We start from the raw sequence: 16,900 nt of genomic DNA on the forward strand, positions 1-16,900 counted from the left end.
GTACCTGGCATTCAACAATATTTTGCAGTGGCTCTGCTGTACAGTTCATTTTGAAACAGGATTGTTACTGCAGAAGTTGTATACCTCCTGTAAACCAACAGTTCTGTAAAACGCAAGTTGTTTGCCCAAAACCCTTTTACAACAAATTACTGGAAGTTCCTTAAACATGCAAGTGTCCAAGCTTAAGAGCTCACTTAGACTCATTTACCCGTCCTATACCATGGGTTATGAACTTCTTTTTCTTTTTTCTTTTGTCCAAGAATGACAACAACTGAAGAATCTAGAAAACCTTCTACAAGCAATATTTGGTGTCTTTTCTATTAGCATACTGAGCTTTTATCATATAAATAAAGCTCACTTAAGTACAGGAATCCATGCTGATACAAGGATTCTCATGAAAAAGTTTCTAAAAACAGGTTTAAGACTTGGGGTAAGTTTCAGGCTGAAATGTCTTAGGGATCAAGTCCATCCCACAAACAGTGTTTCTCACCTGTATGTCTAAACTGACATAAGAACACAAGGATACTACAATCATTAGCTGTTGTCAGATAACCATATCTGTTTTCACTTTATGATTTTCTTATATACTCTTTGCTACTGAGAAAGCCTTTTCCAAATGTTAAGAAACCTATTGTAAGATAGCATCTACCAAACAGCTATATTCAGTCACACAAGTGAGAGGTCTGTGCTGTAGAGGTTTTGGCAGAATTTAATCTGAAAAATAATTATCTTTAAAGGCATAATGAAATTTCTGGGTGAGTTTATTATTCTGGAGGATGGGAGATGTTATTTGTGCTTATGCAACACACAGGCACAAATACCATCCCCCCTAAGCTCCCAATACAGAGGGAAAGGCAAAATATACAAACTGTTCATTATTGGTGAGAATTAAGATGTTTTAAAAACTTCTGAGAAACTAGAAATTTTACTTGCATGTCATATCATAAGCTTAGACTACACTAGATCATGTATCTATATGAAGATGTTGACATAAATAAATAATTTTAAGGGAGAAAGCATAATTTTAAGCTATGTATTTGTTCTCCACTCCCACAACACAATGAACTGGTAAGGCAATTGGTTTCTGTTTTGAAGACTAATGACACTACAATTTTTCTCTGTGTTATGAAGCAGATGATGAGCAAATACAAACATGTATAAACAATAGAGTATATATTCATACCAACTTCGCAAATAATAGAATAAAAAGAAAGTGTTCATTATCATTTGTAGGTTACAGGAACCTGGGTGGCAAAAAAAGACTTTTGAGCTTAGGCACAAGGAAAGGTTGTAACCACTATTTACATCTGACTGAATATTCAATATCTTCCATAAAATTTCAGTTTTATCACATAACATTTTTTACATTCCCTAAGAAAAGTCTATGAGCTTATTCATTCTTGAGAATTAATTTAATATAAAATATTAACAAATCAACTTATGAAATTCAGTTAATTTACTTCCCAAGGAAGTAGAATTTACATTAATAAATGTATAACCTATTTCATATTGGAAAGCAGTTTGATACAACAGTTTGGTCATATAGCTTACATTTAAAAAACAAAAATAACTCAGTTTCACAAGATGTCTCCAATATAAATACATACTATCCCTTTTTCAGACACTTTCCATTTGAAAGAAAGCTGTTCACCTGTAAGAACTCTGTAACAGTTCTTTGTCCTACTTTATTAATAAAGTTAGGACAGGAAAGTACATGCATCCTAGTCTTCTAGTCAGGAAACTATTTTCCACTAGCATTCATTTACAGTAATTGTTTTGTAGGATTCTTTGGAACTATTTTTACTTCTGCCTTTTGATCAGTCAAATTCTTTTTGTTCTATTTAAGAAAATCATCAACTCTGACTGACCTAATAATCTGACACTTCAGATAAATCAGTGTGAAAAATGTGTGTACAAGACAGATTATGAACATATAGTAAGTGGAGCTGCAGAATGCAGTAAAAACTTATTCTAAACTTATTCTAACTTAATCTAAACCAATTAGAACACTGGCATGCTTATATTAATCATTTCTTATGTTTTATCTGGACATAGTAATGTATCATTATATTTCACGTGCTGTGACACTCTACGATATTAAATGAGACAATACAATTTAAAGAACCTATTTTTTTACTATTATTTTCCTGAAAGTTATTGAAGGTATTTTAAAATCTGTCCTGAATCTATACTATGAACTCTGGGTTCTTTCAAAAGAGAGAAGGCAAGATATTCCAGCAAGACCAAGGTCTTCTGAAGAGAAACAGGGTTTTTAGACAACTAGTCTAATTATGAAAACTAGTCATTAAATTTGCTGTATATGATTAACCTATCAGAACTTTATTAAGATGATCATCTTTATTTACATCACCTATATTAACAATAGATACAAAGAGATGGGAAAAAAACAAATTGAGAACTGACTCTTAATAAGACTTTAACAGGTCCCTGTAGTTTAATATCAACTCTTCAAAGTCACTAGTACCTCCAGAGGAAGGTGCAAGAGCTGCGTAATAATAACCCAAAGAAAATGAGATAACTTGACAATAGGAAAGCTTCCTTTTTTAATCTCATCACTGAGCAACTAGTATATTCAACATAATAAAATACTACTTTTATTTAAATTTTCTTACAGTAATCCACAGCAAAACATACCTGCAATAAGAGTTCTCCTTCCAGGATCTGCATGTCTTCTCCAGTTTTTGTTGTTCCACAGTTTTCCTGAATGCCATTTCTTTCTGGTCTTGCAGAGTTAGAAGACTTCAATGCAACTACAAAAAAAAAAAAAAAAAAAAAAAAAAAAGTTGACTGATCTTTGAAAGACTCACTAGCAATTCATGTGAAGTTGTGCTAGTTTGTGAAGTAAAAATAAAATTTAAAAATGCTTTTAAAGTCAATATAATAAAAGATCTCTGCCTCAGTGCCAGGCTTTTTTTCCTACCTTTAAAGATGCCCCCCAAATCTGTCAGCTACTTTCCTTCTAAACTGTGATACTTTCACAACAGAATCAGTATTATCAAAATCAATCCAAACCTGTTAAACACAAAGCACTCTTGTATTTTGTCCCCCTCCTCCCTTTTTTTCCTTCTCTCTCCTATGAGACACACTTTTAGTTCATCACTCTTCTTTCATAAAACAAACTCATAGAGCCGGATAACAGCACCATACACTGCCGTAAGGGACAACAATACTCACACTTTATTTATCTCACCTAACTTCGAGCTAAGGCTCCCTTCAGAGGGAGGAAGGAGACACACAGGAACCCTAAACGCATATCATACATTCAAGAAAACATGAAGTAGAGCAAGCTATTTTAAACAAAAGGGCTTTATTCTGCCATCGTTAAATTTTAACTATTTAAACCACCAAGCAAACTTTCCAATTTCAGCTAAACCACTATAACTATGAATAACCATTATTCATGTCACAAACCTAACTGATTTAAAAGAGTTACCCAAGGAATATGGGATAAAGAATCAGACCAAATTACTGCAATGTATCTGAAAGACATAGTACCTCCCATCTCTGCGCTGTATGTTGTAATAAACAGTATCCAGTTAAATAAAACAACTAGATGCTCCAAGATTGTCCATAACTCAGAGTTTTATCTACTTTCCGCAGGGTGCAAAAAAGAATTTCCAAGCCCAAATTAATTATTTTGTCTGGATCTGCAATGTCTAGACAACTTAAAATTACTTCAGTAATTGTACTTTAAATCTTTACCTTAAAGCTATACCCTCCCCCCTGCCCAAATTACAAGAAATTTCTAAAAGCGGCTGCGCTGCTGTAAAATACCAAGAGTTTTCATCTGCTAAAAATGAGATTTTTACTGTAAGTCCAAATGATTTTTCAATCCTGCTTAACCCCTTCGTTTTCAGCTTCTCAGAACTTTAGTCAAGAATCTTCAATAACTTCTGTTCAGTCACTTTTCAACTAGGTTAAATGATATTTTACACTAGGAATATTAACTGAAAGATAAATTATGCCTGTCAGTTTTTTTTTTTTTTTTTTTAAGAACTTTTATTACAGCTAGCAACTTTTAAACCAGTTTTCATTAAATTACCCCTCAAAGGCAACACAGAGGAAAAGTATGTTCTAAAAAGACATTAACTGATTAATCAGTCAGGAATTTATCTGCTGCGAGAGCTTTCTTTGAAATTAAAACCTTAATGCTCTCCTTCCTACCCAATAGTCAAAAAGTTCTGTACTAGGCCACACAGAGTTGCAATAGCAAATTCATTCCTAATCAAGTATTTGGAAGATATGACAATATTTTTTCCTATGAATTTTTTTAAAATGCAACCCAAATATTTACTAAAAAATCCTAAAGCTCACTAGCAATAGAATAAAAATTATCCTTTTTTTCCAATTTATATTGCATGCTTATTGAGAAAGAAAGCCCACATGCAGCTTTAAAAGCTGCAAGTAAAGATACATAATCATGCTTGCCATTCTGAAAAACACCACACACACTCATAGTCATTTTTTTTCCTTTTATACTATGCAAATAATAAATGAGCACAAGGAATTATTCAAGGGTCTCTGCTGAATGATGCTGTGCTCTTCATCCACCAATCCATAGCTTGCTGTAGAGCTCAAACAGCCTACGCACTGATATGACTATATTCCACTTAGCTTTCAAAGCCTGCACGTAGGTACACATGAACTTAAATGTTTTGCCGAATCGGAACCTAAGCGCTTTGCAGAAATCAGAATATGAATGAGCGCAAGCTGTTGTAGCCTAAGACAGATGGAAAGATTGCTGACAATCTGGGAAGAAAAAATGATACCCCCCCAGGTACTTTGTTCTGCCAGATAAGTCACATGCCTGGTCGTGCCTGCTACAAGCCACCCAATAACAGGTGTTTAGGGACTTGCTCCCGAAACACCTATAGACAAGGAGAGGAGATTGTGTTAGGAGGGACATAGCATTCCACGTCTTTGAAGATTTGTCACTAAGTGATAGCTCTAAAACATCCACATGCTTTTAGAGACTACATTAGAGGAAAGGTTATCAATTCACCATTTTATCTACTGAAAAGAAAGGTTTGTTTATATCAGGCCTCTTCTCAATTAACCAAGAGGTATAGAGCAGAACTGAAGTCCAGACGTTGCTTAGGTAGGTGTGCTCTTCACTTGATTTCGTAAATTTGATGCCCACAGAATAAAAGCTAAACTCCATTTAGAGAATAAAAACCTCAATCCTACTATTAGAAAAAGAAAAAAAAAGCCAATTTCATAAAAGTTAAAAGTCAAATCTAGAAGAAACACAAAAGTGTGAATGACAAGTAGGGAACCGAGGACTTCAACAATTTTCAAAAGCTCTAACATCCTAAACTGAGAAAGACACATTCCTAAATTAGAAAACCCTAATCAGAAAAAAGCAAGCAAGCAGACAGAAGCTAACACTCTCATCACTAGTAGGAATTCATAAATGGAAAGCAACCAGATAACGCTCAGTTCAATTCCTCTTTCAAGAGCAGTGCAGCAAGAGCTGTACCCTGTAGCAATACCATTTCCATAATTCTTCCATATTTACACAGCTTGTAACCATGTGCAAGAGAAGAATGTGTATTTTAAATAAATTATTACTTGCTGATAGTTAATTCTATTAATAGAAATAGTTTAGAGCAATTAATATATATTAGTAGATAGCAATTGCTTTAAAAGGGGTAGGGGATGGAGGGAGGGAGGGAAGACGAAGGAAGCCAAAGCACATAGAAGAAATCTGTGTCCAGCCAGAAGGATTATACAAAACAGTTTAAGAACACTGGGAACAAAAGGAATATGAACAACAGAAGTTGTTCCTTGTTAGGTGGAAAACAAAAATATAAATAATAATGTAGAAAAAACAGGAATGATGACCAAATATTTCTGTTCAATACTTCAGAGAATAACAAGTGAGATATTCACATTCCACGATGAAAGTGTTTTTAGTCCAACAAAGGTAAAACAGAAGTGACTGAATATAGATATTTTAGATCAACAGGACTGGATAAATTTTAATCTAGATTTTAATAAAAGCTTGTTGAACTTCTGTGGAGACAAGACAATGGAATGGGAGACACACACACACAAAAATCAAAGTTCTAAGTTGATCCTGACATTTTTCTTATTCGGTATTTGTTTATGGGAAGCACACATTTCAAACTAGCTAGAAGCCTTTTTAATGAAATTATAGATGTAATTTGTAAAGGTTACAATACTAATACAATTATGGCATGGTAATTGCTAGCCCTGCATAATTAAAATGTTTATCAATACTTTTCAGCCAAACATAAAGAAGTATTACCAGTAAAATTTGAAGTTGACACAGACTATGAGAGTAATAAATGCAGACAGCGCGTGTCCATCACACTTGGCAACCCAGACTACCTGAGCTTACACTTCAATTTGGATGAATTGACCCACATATTGTAAGGCTACATAATCACAAAAATTTGCATCTCCAGGTAAAAGAGATGCTGAATCAACAGAGATGGGTCAGAAATATGTGAATGATTAAAACATGCCATATAATGAAGAAAAACAACAACAACAACAAAACGCACTCTTTATTTAAACTGAGACTCTGTTCTGGAGTCCAGGCCATAAATTTCCATAAGTGCTTTCAGCAGACAAAAGTGTAAGAAGATTCCTAGTTCACTGAACCTATTTGTAAGGTAGCATGACATTGAGGCTAGCAAACAAGTGGGTAACTTATGCAAAAATCACTACAGCTAACATAGTCTAGTGCAAAATCAGTAATGTATCTGGGTACATCTCATGGCCTATTTACTCATGCAGTCAGATGAAATAATCACAACAGTTCATTGCTTTAAAATCTTTGAATCTCTGAATCGCGTACAATAGATGTTTCAGCCTATCTTCTCTGATTTTCAGCCACAGGATGTGAAAACATGAATACCCCAATAGAGTAAATATATAGACATTTTATAATTGAAAATATTTTCTGCTCTAGAAGACTTGAGAGACACAGTCAGCTTGCTTCTCTGAATTTCCCCCTAATAACTAACTCAATAAAAGTAAAATACACTTATTTCCCCGTAAAAAAAAAAAAAAGATTTTCTGCTGTACATTTTTAGCAGCAGGGCTAAATTGTAAGCATAAGCTTTTCAAGTAAGCTAATGATCGCTATTTAATCCTACGTACAGCAACATGCACCATTTACATTGCCAGGATTTTCCTGATTTGAAGTAAAAACTGAACCTCCAAGATAACAAAACGAGGTAGTGACCTTTAAGTTTTCCAAGCACAAAACAATGTTATGGTTTCTGATACACTAGTTTTACAGCTGTGAAAGGCAACTGGTTAGTGCCTGTATCAGCAAATGTAGAAGATACCAACTCAGTTTTATATTATATCTAAAATGACAAATTAAATAATGATGCTAACATCAGTGTTTACCAGCTTACCTCTAACTATTAAAGTCATGTAATAGAAGATTTGTACACAGAGGTAAAGTATTAGACTTATTATACATCTGGGGAAAAAAAAAAAATCTTTCTGACATAAAATTGCTTCTTCAGGTCTGAAGCAGAATTTTAGCAACTCAGTTCTAACTACAGACACAAGCCATCTTTTGTTTTAAAAACAGATGATTAACTGCTTACTGAAAAATGATTTTTAGTACACAAAGAGGAACACAGTCTTCCTTCTTATCACAGAGTAACATTCAGTATGAGAAAGTGCTTGAAGATATATGCTAAACTGCGTGAGTTTTAAGTAACGTACTGAATCAACCAATCACACATGATAGAAAGATACATTTTGTTAACTCTGAGATATTCAGAAATAAGTCTTGTTCTTATGCAGAAAACCAGTATGCTTTGAAGCTGCTGGAATTGTAGGAATAACTACACATCTAGGTCCTGACTGTTCTTTCTGAATGCATTCTCCTCAGTACTGGACTTGTTGCTTTCACCTTTCACAGGAGAGAATTCTCTAATTCTTCATCCTTTTCAAACCAGGTTCCTGAACTAAGATACATTTAACCTTAGCTGTGATTACTCAAAGAATCCAGCTGGAAACAGTGCTTTCAAGTTGTTCCTTCACTAGCTGAAAGCAGTGATCAATAAACCAACAGGTTTTAAAGAAAGTAATAATCTTAACTCCTAAAAATACAAACATAACAAAGAACACAAGAAGAATGATTACCGAAAAATATAGTTCATCATCTCATTTTGCCTTGATCCTCTCCATTTTTCAGAGGCCCTAGGCCTGTGTTTTTCATTTTCAAACACTTGATCTCTTGGGTTTCTCTCTGGTAGAAACGCTTCCCATCTACAACCCACAACAACTCTCACCCTGTTCCTTCCAGGCTGTCACTCCTGTTCTCAAAGAGAACCTTTGTCATCATTTCTTCACTTGAGAACCAGCTGCTTTCAAGACCCATCTTCAGTATTTATTGAGTTAAAAAAACACCACGCAGTAATCTGAAGGTACTGTCTCCATTCTTGGGCACCGTCAGCAGGAATCCTGTAAATGGCGATTCCTTTCTCTCTTCACAAGTTACAGCAGCAGAGAATCAAAACATTATCACAGAGCAAGCGCAAATACACTCTACTGACAAACTTAAGATGACAGTACCTGTACTAATTCTTTCAAAGTTAATAAAATAACTGACGAAGCACAGAATTCAGCATAAGGTATGTCAGCACCTATCTAGCCAACTGATGGGTATTCATATGGAATTCTTATTTACCACACAAATGCTTATCTAGTTTACCATTACTTCAAGAAAACACTATATAGGCGGTTAAACTTTTGAATGTAATTATACAGAAACATGCAAAAACTGTTCCAGTTCCCCTTTTTATATTAAAAAAGGCATCTCTACATGAGATTCAAAAAAAAAAAAAAAAAAAACTAGTAAAAATGAAAATTTAAAAATTTGGGAAGATTAAAGGCATTTTTTATGACTGTTGTCTTATGGAATATTTGCTTGCCTTCCATAGAACAAGATAGGGGCACTCCTAGGAATGTGTATCATTACATTAGTAATACTAAATTAGCAAAAGCTATGCTCTATTTCACCGTTTTCCTCCAACTGAGAAATACCACAATTGAAAAATGCATTTTTTTTTGCAAAGTATCAGAAACAACTAAATAAACAAACAGAAATAGATAGATAAAGGCAATTATTTTTGTGTTTGAATGGATGAACAAATTTTTCTGACTTAAATGAAGAAAACGCACCGGATTTGCTAGAGCTCAATCTTGGAGTCTGGAGAGAGTACTCCAAAGTGAAACTCAAACATTCCCACACCAAATGTCTCTTCTTATTAAGTCAGTGAATAAATGTATGATTAAACAGACTTCCTATCTCAAAATTCTCAAAAATCAGCCATGTGTTAGAAGAATCCCTAATACAAACCGATTCAATGACCGTTGGCTGAAAAGCTTCATGGAAATCACATAAAGCTACTCTACATTTGTAACTGTTTCCTCTTTACTATCTTTTCCTTTCCAATGAAAAGGCAACAGCAAGAATTTTGGAGGAGCCAGGCTGGCTCACTGTAGTAAAGTGTAAGGAAAGGAATATCAAGTTGCCAGTTTTTAGCTGGGTCTTTTAAAATCACATTGGAATGCATCAAATTACTTAAAAATAAAGTTATCTCAACTCTGATTTAGGTAAATGATCTCTCAAGCCTAAAACTGTATTAGGCAAGTGTTACATCAATATCACAAGTAGATCGTTAGCACATCAGTCATGCAGCCCTGGAATTTAATCTTAAAGAGCTTCCCAGAACTGCTTTATATCAAATTTTGGCATTGTTCCCACAATTCGGCCAAACAGGTCAAAGTTTGCAGTCAGAGCCAATTTAGACTGTTTCATAAGCCTTTCAGTAGAACTATAAATTCAACTAGTCTGGTCTAGATTACTGTAAAAAACAGCAACAGTTTTCATGAGGGGGATGGTCTTACTTGCTTGAGTAACAAACACTAAACTCTAAAACGAAGTTCATCAGCCAAAGCAAGACTTATTTCAAAAGGCAAGGAGGGCATTATTGGGAAAACTGAGTTTAATATTAAACTTGTGCCTAAATCATTAACATACACTAAACTGTTTATACTATCAAAAGATCCATTTTAAGCGGGAGAAAATATAATATATCCACATATCTCTATACCTAATATTAGATTATATATGTAATCTTAGCTATTTTCACAACTTAATTGTCCGAAACATTTTGCACCTATTATCACTGAGACTATGAAGGGAAAATGTTTATGAAAGTTATTAATACAAATAGAGAAAATGCAATTAAAGAATTTTTAGTATGATACATAAAACATGCAATGACTTTGTTTTGCACATAACTACACTTCTAATGTGCAGGTTACAAGTACAATAAAATACATCTAAACTAGGAAAAAAACGAGTATGCAAAATACTGCAGACTTAAGTTTTACATTCCTTCCTCTATGACTTCTGAATAATTTTGAATTAAGATAACTTTACATTGTTTTCTTTTATCCTACTAACAGCCTTGTGGTAAAAAATGAAGCAATAAGTAGTAGAAAGTTTCTCTTACTTTTTTTTCAAAAATTCTGATTACTAGCAACCAAATTTCTAAATACTTCACTAATTTAGCTCTTTCTTCTATGTGCTCATGGTTTCTACTCAGTTACGGTTTTTTTGGCACAGCATCCCTACTTTGAATATAAAACAAAATTTGGATATTGAAGAATGTCATATATTCATTTTCTAATTCCAATATCTTGGCTTTCATTTATTATGCCATCTATTAATAATGAAGTCTAAAAGTTGTTGTATGCATCAGTATTTTCATATCTTACATGACTGAAGAGGAAATAATTTAAAGGAAATCTTATTTGTAAGTTGTATTGCAATTTATAGCACAGCTTGTAAAGTACAATAAACTCTAGATAGATGTTATAATAGCACATATTTCCTATTAGCATCAAAAAGACCAAAACATGGCTACATTAATAAAATGAAAATAATATATCATTATTCTGACATGGTCAAGAGCAGCATATGCAGAAAGCAACTTAAAAAAATAGCCATGGAAGCTGAATAACCAAATTTTGTAAGCATAAGCAGAATCAGGGTGAAATTGTACATTTGGGAGTAACTGGGAATGAAGAATACCTTTTTCCCCTTAAGCATGGGAAAGGCTGAATATGTCAAATTATGACATTACTGGACTCACCCTGAAAGACTGTATTTTACTTCTAAATACAGAAAAATATCAATACAACATATGCAGGAGCTGCATAAATTTTAATATTTCCATTAAAAAGGCCAATCAAAAATTTAAAAATTGGTAACAAACAACCTTTAACCTCAGAAGATATGATGCTTTAATTCCCGAGTGCATTTCCAGCTAATGTAAAGATCTATAAAGACTTCTGCATATTTAAGATAAACAATTGAAATAATCTATGAGCCAGAGACAGATATTTCTTGATTTGGCCTTCAGGAAATCATTACTAATTGAAGAACGGAGAAAAATCAAGAGGCAGGTATCACAAGAGCATAAGCTCATGATATCACCATGGATAATTTCAAAGAATTACTAGGTAATGACTGGTGAAGAAAGAGAAGAGAGTGAGCAGAAATAATGCTTTTTTACCAGTACAAGTTTAACAACAGATAGAAAAAAAGCCATAAAAAATTATTTCAATGACTATAAAAGGAAGAGAAGGAAAGTAAAAAGTAAGTGGCCAGGCCCTGGGAATCTCTTTTTCTGGCTTTTGAGAGCTGTGAAATTAAGAGCTAAACAGATATATGTTGTCTATTGATGTGTACAGATTGGTAGAATTCAAGAATTTCCAACTGTGCATCTAGTTTGAAATTCAGATTTTGTGCCAGCAACTCAAATCAGAATTCCTCACTTACACAGGCTAATATTTAAAGTGATGCAAATTCTACACATGTGCACTCCTGAATTTTCAATCATCCATAACTTCCTTGTTTAACCCAAATCCAAACTCAACAAAACACAAACCCATCAGCTATACAATCAGATACAGCAGAGAGAATACAAGTCTACCCAGCTGTGAGAAGATTCAGGGCAACAAGAGGTTTTCTTTAGGGGAGAAGTAAATGTAGGATTTACCCCAAAACGCTTAAACTAGAGAGAAAACAAAGAAATCAAAATTGTCCTTCAGAGAGTTAAAAATACATGAATATAAAAGGTTTCAACATTTTGAATTGCATGCATGGGTTGCCACCAAAGCAATTACTAGAATAAAGCAGTGTTCTTCTTACTAAAATAAGAACTACATATACTTTTTGTATAATCAGGATAAAGAACTGCCAATATTGAGGTTTTATTAAGAACTGTCATTGAATGTGTCAGAGAAAATAGACAAAAACAAACTTACAAAATAAAAATAAAACACTAAATATTTTGTCAGTATTGTACTGAAATTGTTCAATGTAGAGCTACAGAACTTCCCAAGGGTTCTCAGTATTTACACTTCAGGCATGTCTTCATACATATTTTACACTAGACAATGGGGAAGTGAAAAAGTAATAAACACTATTTGAATTGCTGCATGAGTCTAAAAATGTCCTCTTCATTGTAATCAATATATAATCAATATACAGGAGGAATAAAAGCAATACATAACATTTTTATTAAGGTAAAGTACTACTCTTTTTTTTAAATGTATTATATTTCAGATTAACCTAACAAAACCTATCTAATTTTAAAATGACCTTCGGTTTCCCCCACACTACAAAAAAGGTATTATTTTCCATTTATCTGAGATCAAATAATACAGTACAAAAGCTATTTTTGGCATACGGAAATCTGTTGCTTGCCCTTTCAAAATTTGCATGTTTGTGAGCTCAAACCACTGCTACTTGGTTTCCAGGTCTATGACAGGGATACATTTCTAATGTTCAGAGTTATAAATCATAAGACAGACAAAAACTTGGCAGGAGTACTGCTTTGTTTTTTTTTTTTTTTTTTTTTTTTCTTCCTCTCTCTCAACTTCTGTCAAATTTCACTGGCCAAGACTCAAAGACAGTCCAGAATTTCCCAGAAATGATATTTCTGGATCACAATTATAGCTATAACAGCTTAATATTTATGAGAGAGTAAATGAGCTTACTATTCTACTGCAAAAACTATTTTTAAAAAAGTCAAATATTACTGCTTAGTAAAATTTACTAACGCATAAACAACAAACAAAAATAGAAAATCCTTTCAAAAGGTTTCAAAATACTTCTGAATATCTTTAGCTGAATAAGCATTCTTATCCTGGAATACCGCAACATTAATATTTTGATTTCCCTTGCTTTAGTCTAGTTTTGATATGTTATACTTGAGCACAGTATATATTCCAATATGTATTTTCTATAGAACAAGATTTTCAGTTGAATGTCATTTGTCATTTAAATAATTTTATTAAATAGCATATCTGTAGAAAATTTTCATACAAAGACATCGCAGCAAGTTTTTAAAAAGTTTTGTTTAAACAGAAAGTTACACAAGATGAATAAACAGAAGTCAGTCACTCGCGTGCCACGTATGTATTCACTGAAATTATGCAAGTTCAGCCATAAAGGAAACACATAATAGGAGATATATTTTAATAGTTTGTTGTACTGACCATCCACAGTTCTGCTAAGCATGTAGCTATACAGGTAAATACTAAACACGAGAGGGGAGGAAAAAAAAAAAAAAGCAAAAAAAAAAGCCCCTTCTTTCTAACACCTGAAATACCTGAAAGCCTCTACTAAAAAGCTTCTGTTCCCACTGGCATTCTTTTTTTAACCGGCAGAAAGCCTGATATAAGAAATAAACCTTCACATCTCCCTCCAATGGAAGGCTGAACACGTAACAGCAGATAACCACCAGGACAGGCAGTACACCTTATCCAATGAGTTTATTTGAGGTGGGCTACATGTACAGCAACTTCCTAAATTGGACTTTTGACAAGACACTGGATTTCCACTGTTAGGTTGGAGAAGTATCACAGACTTTATAGCTACGCATCCTTCAAGGATGATGTTCTAACTGCAACAGAAATGTACTGTCTCCAGAACTGACAGCTGCCTTTTCCAATTACTTCAACATCTGACAGGGCTTTAAGACAGCATAATTTCATACCGCAAAAGCGAAGCAAGGAACTAAGTAGAACAGAATTTGTTGGCTAAGGTATATTTTCACATGACAGCAGACACTTGCATTTTTAAAGTAAATACAGGATTATGAAATTAACTGCAGTGTATTCATGGGGCAGGTGTGTGGGAGGGGACAGAGTGAGGAGGAGAATGAATGTCAATACAACAAGGAAGTTATTGGAAATATGCATAAAAATTGAGAGGATGGATGGTTTTGTGGTTCTGACACTGTTTTCCCCAGTGATGTGGTGGAAATCACACAGGCACTGTATACTTTGTTTCCTTATCCACAAAACAGCAATAAGGACTTCAGCAGTACTGCAAGGATAAGTACAATAATGATTCAAAAGGTCATGTTCTATAATTGAGGACTTTGGAGTGAGATTTTAATGTCTTACGTGAAAACTATATTAGATAATACATAGATTAAAGCTTATAGTTGCATGGTATTTAAATATCATCTTTCCTGATAAATTTGATTGGTTACACTGAATAGTAAGGTTTATGAACTGAAGATCTAAGAATACATATAATCTACATATAACAAACCAATAAGAACTTCAATGGCTTCCTATATTCAGAGTAGAAAAAGAAAAAAAGAAGAGGTTAGGCTGAATCACAACCCAGGCAATTTAACTGAAAACTGTGCTTAGGAGGTCTCACAGGACCACAGTCTGTAATTTTTGATCAAGCAACAGAAAGCAGAACTAGCTACAGCAGGATTTTTATAAACTATGTTTTGAATGCTTAGTCCGACACAACAGAAATACTATTCCATTCCTTACAATCCTAAGAGTGAGGGGAGGAGAAAGAGGTGAGGGGCCCTCCGAAGAAAGAACTGGAGCAAACCACCTCAACTACAGGAGAGCAGATGAAGGCAGCAGGAGGAACTGCTGCCTCCTTTCATCTGCTCTTCCCTATTCGTGCATCTTCCTGCATTTCACAGAAGGCCTGTTCTAATTTGCCAAAGAGGAAATCTTTAAAGACCTCCATCTTCAGAGAGGAGTGTGCTGATGAAAGAAAAACCACGGACAAACCACATGTAGAAACTTTGCAAAGCTTATTCCATAAATTCTAACAGTAGAGAGGTTTTTATATTGAGGATTAAAATATACCTTAAGTATCTTATACTCTGAGCATTAACACACATCTGTTACTGAATAAGTCACTTACTAGTCTTTCAGAAACATAACTGTTAATTGAGTGTGAAGCGTATGAAGACAGCCACAGTAAAATAAAGCAAACTGACAGTTTGATTACTGCATTATCAGATGTCTACCAGTTCTGACAGGCAGAACTTTTTTTTGTCCTTAAATATATTTTAAAACATTTTATGTTATTAAGACTCAAAATTCAACCTAGTTTTACTTAGATTATTTAAATAATCTATCTAATTAAGGCTCTATCCCCAGTAATTCTAAACAAAAATGAAACAACCCCTCTGTACCATAACCTTTTCAAAATACCAAGAACTACACAAAATTGCAGTGTCAGTATTTTCCTTACTTTCATGCCAAATTTAAGCAATACTCTTCTGTGCCACAGCATCAAATTATTGTTAATAAACTGTCTCAGGAATCAAGATAGACACTCACTTAAACAGTATTCATTAAGCATCACCACTTAATTGACCCACTGCTACACATAAACAAAGCAAGATGCTGCCTTGCATTGATTGCCCTGAAGGGCAACCACACAAAAACAAAAGATGAGAGATAGTATCTGAGACTTCTTAAACAAGCTTCCACTTTCTGGTTTTAGTTTTACTCTTCCTGATAAGTATTTGACCTGTGTGGACTTGCAGATTTTTTTGAAAAGTGATTTAGAAATGCAACTTATTGTGAAAATCTGATAGCACAATGGACCTTTCTAGAGTTCTGATGCTGCCTAGCTGTGGAGCTGATGAGGCACCCATGATGTATTATTGCAGTATGTTATAACCATGGAGCCGACAACTCGGTGCCACAATCTGGAAGGATTTCCATCTGTTTCCACATAACTTTGTTCCACAGATTTACAGAAAACATGAGAATTTGCTAGATGGACAGAAAGGATGGCCAGTGTCACAGACTATTCCTTTCACACGTATTCCATTCTTGTTTGGAAATTCCACATATTCTCTTTTTCTAAGGAAACTGCTAGACATTTGAAGGGCTGTACGTAACTAACCACAATTTCCTCTTGACAGACAAGAGGTATGGAAGCATACTCAACCTTCATTGCAGCTGAAGGGCCATTAGAAAGCTAAGCTCAGTATCTTTGTGGAGACAAAGCAACTTTTTCAGCTAGTAACTCCAGTAGGAATTTAAGACCAAGAGGGACCTCCTGGTAACCATATCACTATAATAAACATCAAGCTGAATCTTAAGAACAATTATGTTTCTTCCCTCCTCATTTCTTTGAGATTCTATTAAGACTTCTCTTGTAACTAAGAATCTCCTAATTACCAGCCCAAATTTTATCACATCCAGCTTATTCCCATGTCTTCCTGTGACAAAACTGCCCATTAACTTAAACAGCTCTTTTCCCTTCTCAACACTATCCGACCTGATATGTTCATAGACAGCAATCATATCCCTTAGCCTCCATTTTGCCAGGCGAAACACGAGAAACTCGGTCATCTCCTGTAATACATGCTCTCTAGGCCTTCTCTGCACTTGTTCCAATTATATTTGGAAGCCCCAAATCAATTTTATAAACTGAATGCTCTCTCTCAGCCTTAGATCTTCTAAAGATGATCTTCTAAATCTATGTGCTTTTAAATAGACCCTGATAAACTTTTGAATGTTCCAA

At 34.2% G+C, this 16,900-nt stretch overlaps 1 protein-coding gene across 1 annotated transcript in view; it reads right to left on the reverse strand.

Moving 5' to 3' along the window:
- The window catches only part of AHR (aryl hydrocarbon receptor), a 71,423-nt gene that overhangs the window by 25,257 nt on the left and 29,266 nt on the right, over positions 1 to 16,900 (reverse strand). Inside the window, 1 exon segment of the mRNA XM_064506338.1 lies at positions 2,656 to 2,771. Within this exon segment, the coding sequence (XP_064362408.1) occupies positions 2,656 to 2,771 (116 nt within the window).

The sequence above is a fragment of the Dromaius novaehollandiae genome, chromosome 2 (assembly GCF_036370855.1).
Source record: "Dromaius novaehollandiae isolate bDroNov1 chromosome 2, bDroNov1.hap1, whole genome shotgun sequence".
NCBI classification, from domain to species: domain Eukaryota; kingdom Metazoa; phylum Chordata; class Aves; order Casuariiformes; family Dromaiidae; genus Dromaius; species Dromaius novaehollandiae.